The sequence below is a fragment of the Protomyctophum parallelum genome (assembly GCF_964188405.1).
Source record: "Protomyctophum parallelum genome assembly, chromosome: 22".
Taxonomy (NCBI): domain Eukaryota; kingdom Metazoa; phylum Chordata; class Actinopteri; order Myctophiformes; family Myctophidae; genus Protomyctophum; species Protomyctophum parallelum.
This window is the reverse complement of record NC_139714.1, coordinates 28520042-28527541: the sequence shown is the minus strand read 5'-3', so window position 1 is coordinate 28527541 and position 7500 is coordinate 28520042. Positions and strand designations below refer to the sequence as shown.

The 7500-nt window shown below is 41.7% G+C and overlaps 1 protein-coding gene across 1 annotated transcript in view; it reads right to left on the bottom strand.

Annotated features, from left to right (window-relative positions):
* LOC310879791 (uncharacterized protein) overlaps nucleotides 1-6796 on the bottom strand; it is a gene marked incomplete at both ends in the record, with an annotated part of 24369 nt that extends 17573 nt beyond the window's left edge. The window contains 5 exons of the mRNA XM_083794621.1: nucleotides 605-709; nucleotides 2658-2723; nucleotides 3242-3352; nucleotides 6322-6408; nucleotides 6602-6796. Of these exons, the coding sequence (XP_083650747.1) occupies nucleotides 605-709; nucleotides 2658-2723; nucleotides 3242-3352; nucleotides 6322-6408; nucleotides 6602-6796 (564 nt within the window). The remainder of the gene's footprint in view (nucleotides 1-604; nucleotides 710-2657; nucleotides 2724-3241; nucleotides 3353-6321; nucleotides 6409-6601) is intronic.
* Nucleotides 6797-7500: the final 704 nt, after the last annotated feature.

Here is a 7500-nt window from a genome sequence, read left to right as displayed (position 1 = left end):
GTGTCTAACATAAGTCTGTAACGTATAAATACCAACCTGCACAGCGGGAGCAATTAGGGGTTCATACTTGCTCAAGGGGAGTCCGGGATCGAACTGGGAGTTACTGTCAATGTGTCCTTGAGCAAGTGTCCTTGTGTCCTTGAGCAAGACGCTGGACCCCTATTTGCTCCCGATGTGCAGTTTGGTGCCTTGCATTGTTCCCTCCACCATTGGTGTGTGAATGGGTGAATATAATGCACAATCTATTTTAAAGGTGTGTGTGTGTGTGTGTGTGTGTGTGTGTGTGTGTGTGTGTGTGTGTGTGTGTGTGTGTGTGTGTGTGTGTGTGTGTGTGTGTGTGTGTGTAATGCACAATCTATGTAAAGCGTTTTGGATAAAAGCGCTATATAAATGCACCATTATAAACATGCATTGCTGCTGTGTCATTCCATAATGTAAAAGTTCACCGCATGTGAAACTTCATAGACCAACAGATAGAACAAAAATATAATACAAACGGAATGTCAGATTCCACGGAAATATCAGCCTGGAAAATCAAAAGAATAATAATAATAATGATAAAAGATAATTAAATAAAAACATAACGGCAAACACACACACACACCTTGGCCTGCCAATTGTGCACGTTGCTCAGGTGCGTGCACGGTGCCGCGTGGCCATTGGTCAGCGGCAGCAGGGCCAGGTAGCGCTCCTTGAAGTCTGCTTGCTCCTAACAACAGCAACAGTACTCAATTGTTTTACTTTATTAACCAATTCTGACCTGAGATCAGATTCATACGAGGTTTTCCACTGGACACACACTGGTCTGATTAACCCATTCTGACCTGAGATCAGATTCTAAAAATGTCAGTCGTTCTTCGATAAAAAAAAAAATAGCAGACCTACAAGCTCGTATCGCGCCACTCGGTGGCGCGATATGAGCTTGTAGATCTGCTATTTTTCAATAGCTAAAGCATGACATGATACCAACACCAAAATGGGTGCCCGGTCAGAATGGGTTAAAGTAAAAGTATCAATACCTTCCATGCAGAAATTCTATAAGTTACAAGTAAAAGTCCAGAATTAAAAATGTACTTGAATAAAAGTACAGAAGTATCAGTTAATGGTATGCCCTAACTTCCGGCAGCTGTCACACAGTTTCCCAAGGGAGCTGGGTTGGAACAAATTGAGAGGGGATAGTAGTAGACACCTTTGTGAACACATTTGTGACGAATACTATATTGCTTGCTATATATATATATATATATACAATTTACAATTTACAATTTACAATTTAGGCATTTAGCAGACGCTCTTAATCCAGAGTGACTTACATTTAAGCAAGAACAAAAGCATGGGAATACATCACATAAAAGCATTTATCATGAAACATGCGTAAGCTAAGAAAGTAACAGTGGAATATCTATATCAGGGTTCCCCAATTAATTTTCCTCAAGGGCCATATTTTGACTAGCGTACCAGGCTGGGGGCCGAGTCTGCACGCGCGAGGTCGAGGTCTTGCCCTGAAAATTCATTTTCAGGGCAAGACCCCATTTGAAAAGGATGCCCAGTTTGACATGCATAGGCTACTGACCCCCATTTTCTTTCTTTTTTTTAAATTCTTTCATGGGCCACAAGGGGGCGCTCTGTGGGCCGCAAATGGCCCGCGGGCCGCCTATTGGGGTACCCTGATCTATATAATGAAACATACACTATACATATAAACTATACATATTTACTACTATGCTATACATTATGTACTATGGCGTGCTATGACTATATACAATACAATTATAGTGCTGTCTACATAACATGCTATAAGTCTGTGTCAAATGCTATCTAAGCCAACAGAAATGCTATCTAAGGGGTTAGGGTAAGTGCTATGGGCCATGATGGAGTCTGAAAAGGTGGGTTTTCAGACTACGGCGGAAGATTGGGAGTGATGCTGCAGTTCTGACTGCAATGGGAAGTGTATATATATATATACAGTATATCTTTCCCTAACTATGTCTTTTCAGCACAGGTCAGGTTGCATTAACTTGTCAGGTGTGACAGCTGTAGCCAGGTGACCAGGCCATTCCACTACAAAACAATCTTCCTCTTTCGCTCACATTTTATTACCTCTCTTCACTGTTTCAGGACCTCCCTGTATTCACAGACACCTCGAAACAACCTGTTGCTGCCTTTAATACTGCTGGCATTCACGTCTATTTCTAACAGGTCTATTAATACATCATGAGTCATAGGCTATAGTACTATTTTCTCCATTCTTTTTTGTTTAAAATGAATTGAGGGCTGTGTGTGTAGGAGATGGTGAGAAGGTTAATTGTGCCTTTACTTGTACTGGGTATTGTGTATTTGTACTTGTAATGTCATGTTTCACCAATTTGTATTTGTATACAAATTGTGTATTTATATTGTATGTAATGTTTTACTTATGTGTATAGAACCCCCCCCCTCTAAAACGAGATGCTGCGTCTCAAGGCAAGGGGCCATCCTCGCAATACATTCGGACCAAATTCAGACCACAACTGAGGCTGCCTGAAAGTAAATCATTACACATTCACAGTTTTGGCACACCTAGATTTCACAAAAGCTTAGTTCCCCTTTAACTCATAGGCTGAACTAACACCGAGGATGATATGGATCTGTAACAAAATAACTCAACAAACACCCACCTGGTTCCTCGCTGTCCATTTTAGAACCACCATAGCAATACTCAAAATAGACATCCCCAACACGAACTGGGGAGAGAGAGAGAGAGAGAGAGAGAGAATTGCATGGGAATTAAGAAATATACTGTACAAATATATCACATTTACACAGTATTCATGCTACAGGGGCATCCCTATAGCATGAAGACTGTGTGTAAAATGTGATCCATTGCTTTCAAAGTGATTATTCTATTGATTACTTTCTCGATTATTCAACACATCTTGAAGCACATTTTTAAAAAACTGAGTCAACGAATCGATGCGCTGTTCTGTCGAATCGGCGTCACGAGAAATAGCCGATCCCATTGCGTCACTAATATGCAAAGCATTGTGACCATATGGAGCGTGGACGGATTTTTCCTGCATTCTGGGCATTGGTTTTGCCTATAATGACATAGCGGTATATATATTTCATTCAAATTCATTGTTGCATCTCTATCAAATGTAGTGAACAAATACAAATATCAAATACCATGATGAGAATGCAGTTGTTTTTCTAGACGTCCCTACCATGATGAGAATGCAGTGGTTTTTCTAGACGTCCCTACCATGATGAGAATGCAGTGGTTTTTCTTCCAGACTCCCAGCAGACCGATGACAGACAGGACCAGCGTAGCAAAGCCCAGCGTTAAGTAGGATGTGTCGTGCTTTTCCGCATCCTACAGACACAGGAGACACAGACCAAAATATCATTGAAGGTGCAATTAGTGTATTCTTTTTAATACGTTTTAAAGAGCTCTATATTTTGATTGCAATCAGTGGTATAAACCAGGGCTGTCCCCGACTAAGGATTGGTAGTCGACTATGATTAGGATTTAGCCCCTCCTATATTCAGCTATTAGTGTAGATTTCAGTCTTACACAAACATTACATTCCCATTGACAATGAATTCACGCGGGTGTGATTTTTTTAAAACTATTTGTTAATTAATATAACAAATTAGGCTAAGTCGAATCATGCAAAAAAAAAGAAGTACCGTAATAATAATAACTAATCGACTAAGAGATGGGTAGTCGACTAAAGACTCCCTTGATTGATTAGTCCAATGGTTCCCAAAGTGGGGTCCAGGGACCCCTAGGAGTCCTTAGTTGAGAGAGTTCCAGGGGGTCCCCTGCTAAAATGGATATGGATCTGTAACTCAGAGAGTGTACAAATGGAACCAAATGTGTACACTCTCAGAGTTGAATTCACTTTGATTTTACAATATACATTGGGGTCCCAGAAATATAAATAAATGCCATTAAATCGGGGTCCGTAGCCTAATTCAAGTCAAACCTGGGTGTCCTTGAAATGAAAATCGGTGAAAATCACTGCCAGAGCCGTAAAAGTCTTCTCTTATGGGATATATTATGGGGGTCAATTTGGGGGTCCTTGACATGAAAAGGTTTTAGTCGACTAATCGAGGTCAGCCCTATTCTATAAACCAGTGGTTTTCAACCCTTTTCATATCAAGGTCTTTTCAGGGCCATTTGATGACATTTAGCCTCTCGGACCATTCTTCATGGTTCGACGGAGGTCTTTCTGCTACAAAGCTCCATCTGATTGGAATAATCTTCCTCTCGGATCTATTTCATCCTTCAGTCGCTGTAGGACTTCCCTATACATTCACATCTCCACTCGCCTTGTTTATGCTTCTAAACTGACCAGCAATGACATGTTTATATACACGCTATTACACGGATGTATTTGCACTGCGGCCGTGCGGGAGAGGCGGACCAAGCTGTCTGTGTAGTGTGTATATTGGCCTGTTTTCCCTCCTACCCCTATGGGAAGATTGAGCATTGAGGCCAGGACAAGCAGGATGAAAAATAGCTTTTTTCCTGAGCCGCAGTGACCTAAACCGACCTGAACTAGACGGTGCTGGACTGGACACTGTTCATTTTCTCTCTCAGCTAAGGGGACCCTGCTTCATCTCCCTCTCAGCTAAGGGGACCCTGCTTCATCTCTCTCTCAGCTAAGGGGACCCTGCTTCATCTCTCTCTCAGCTAAGGGGACCCTGCTTCATCTCTCTCTCAGCTAAGGGGACCCTGCTTCATCTCTCTCTCTCAGCTAAGGGGACCCTGCTTCATCTCTCTCTCTCAGCTAAGGGGACCCTGCTTCATCTCTCTCTCAGCTAAGGGGACCCTGCTTCATCTCTCTCTCAGCTAAGGGGACCCTGCTTCATCTCTGTCTCAGCTAAGGGGACCCTGCTTCATCTCTCTCTCAGCTAAGGGGACCCTGCTTCATCTCTCTCTCAGCTAAGGGGACCCTGCTTCATCTCTCTCTCTCAGCTAAGGGGACCCTGCTTCATCTCTCTCTCAGCTAAGGGGACCCTGCTTCATCTCTCTCTCAGCTAAGGGGACCCTGCTTCATCTCTCTCTCAGCTAAGGGGACCCTGCTTCATCTCTCTCTCAGCTAAGGGGACCCTGCTTCATCTCTCTCTCAGCTAAGGGGACCCTGCTTCATCTCTCTCTCAGCTAAGGGGACCCTGCTTCATCTCTCTCTCTCAGCTAAGGGGACCTGCACTATACAATGATAATTGTAATGTGATGTCTTCTTACCCCCCCCCCCCCCATATCTATGTCTATATACATAGACATATGAGCATATGCGAATAAAAAAACTAGAGGATAGAAAGAAAAAGCAAAACCGTAAGGACCGTAATAAAACGTAATAAAAACCGAATAAATGAAACCGATGGACAACGAAAGGAACGGCTTTCAAAAAGACGGAATTCATACGTTAAAAAGGATATGAGTAAAATACCACTTGAAATTCAAGAAAATAAAAAACTTAAGAGAAACAGACGACTTCGAAATATCCAAACAAAAGAAAGACGAAAGGAACGGTTGGTTATGCGTAACAAAAATCTCAAGAATATGGCAATACAAAAACTAGAGGAGATCAACGGAAATGAAACTCATAAACTAGAACTGTGTGATCGAAATATGCTTACAAAGAAAAACCAAAACCATAAGGACAACCGAATACGTAAGGAAAACCAAATAAATGAAACCGATGGACAAGGAAAGCAATTGTATTGAGAGTTTAAAATACATAATATTATACTGTATACGTAACAACATATTTTCTTTCAATTCTTTTTTTTTTTTTTATCTGATATCGGATGAATCCGGGACACTTCTAAAACGATGGGACTGTATTTCCTTTATAGATAGAAGATTTTACTTCAAAATACTACTTTTTTCCCTCCAAAAGCAAGGTACGTATCAAATAGCTGAACCTAATAATTCAATATTGCAAACGTTCTTTCACAGAGAGGCTGAGATTTTAAAGTTTGTAGCGGTCTACAGTATACTAAAGTTTGTAGCGGTCTACAGTATACTTGCGCGCTCTGCTTGCACACAAGTAGGCCATAAATGGCCTACTTGTGTGCAACAAGCAAGTACGCACTCGACAGAGTGCAGTTCTAGTTATTATTATTATTATTACCCTTATTATTATTATTATTATTGTGTTTATTAGGCCTATAGGCTATCATTATTTTATGCAAAGATAAACCCTCAGCCATGCACACATAGCCTCAAATATGAGTCATGCAAAAGGAGCTGGTGCACATGTATATATATAGTCTTATCATTTTGAGTCATGATAACAATAATAAGACATGCAGGGCCTCCCACTTTACCTTCTCCAAGGAACATTCAATCTGCTCTTCATTCTCAATCTGCAACAGCCCTGATGCTGTCAACGCCAACGCTACTGCACTGGCCAGCTAGTCCACGACGCACACACACACACACACACACACACACACACACACACACACACACACACACACACACACACACACACAGCGAGTGAGAGAGACAAAGGTCACGTAGTAGTAGGCCACTGTGTTCAAAAACATCATAAATACGGTGGTAACCGGTATAACAAACTCGAACAAATAACAAAGGAAAGCTCACCATGAGTATGATCATTGACAGAAATAAAAATAGTCTCTTGAATGTTTTCAGCCCCTGCTTTGTGCATGATGATGATGATGATGAATCTGATGATGATTTGGGGTCCAGTTTCCCCAAGGAGGAGGAGGCGGCGGGGGCCGGTTGTTGCTCCGACACCGAGTTGGAACTGATTGCAAAGGTAGTGTCGTCCTCCATCCTCCTTTCTTTAATTTATTTTCTCTTAATATCAACCGATAATTATAGTGTCCGATTCTCTCCTCTCTTTCTAGTTTCTTCTGTTAGTGTAGCTGATCGCTAGAGAAGATGTGTCCTCTCATGGTTCTTGGTATAGTAGCCTATCATGAGATCTATTCTGTAGTCTGTAGTCACTGTAGGGCAGGCTATGAAACGGGGAGCTCCTTCCTTGCCGCTCTTCTCTTCTCTGTCCTCCCTCCTCCCCCGCTAAAATCAAATCAACACTCTTCCCCTCTCTCTCTTCTCTCTCTCTCTCTCTCTCTCTCTCTCTCTCTCTCTCTCTCTCTCTCTCTCCCATCCATCCCAAATTTGGCTGTGTTGTAGCCTAGGCGTGGTGGTGTCTGTCTAGAGAGCGTGTCAAGGACAATATCATTATTGATAATGAATGATACGCCGCCATCGGAAAATCAAAATGTGCCAGGGAGGGAGGGAGAGGAACCCCTATAAGATAATAATAAGAAGAAGAAGAAATTAGTGTTTGTTCTGCTATATAACTGTTATTTAGATGATATATAACGCAAATGTATGTAATATCTCTGTGTGTGTGTGTGTGTGTGTGTGTGTGTGTGTGTGTGTGTGTGTGTGTGTGTGTGTGTGTGTGTGTGTGTGTGTGTGTGTACATATGTGTGTACATATGTGTGTATGTATGTATATATATATATATA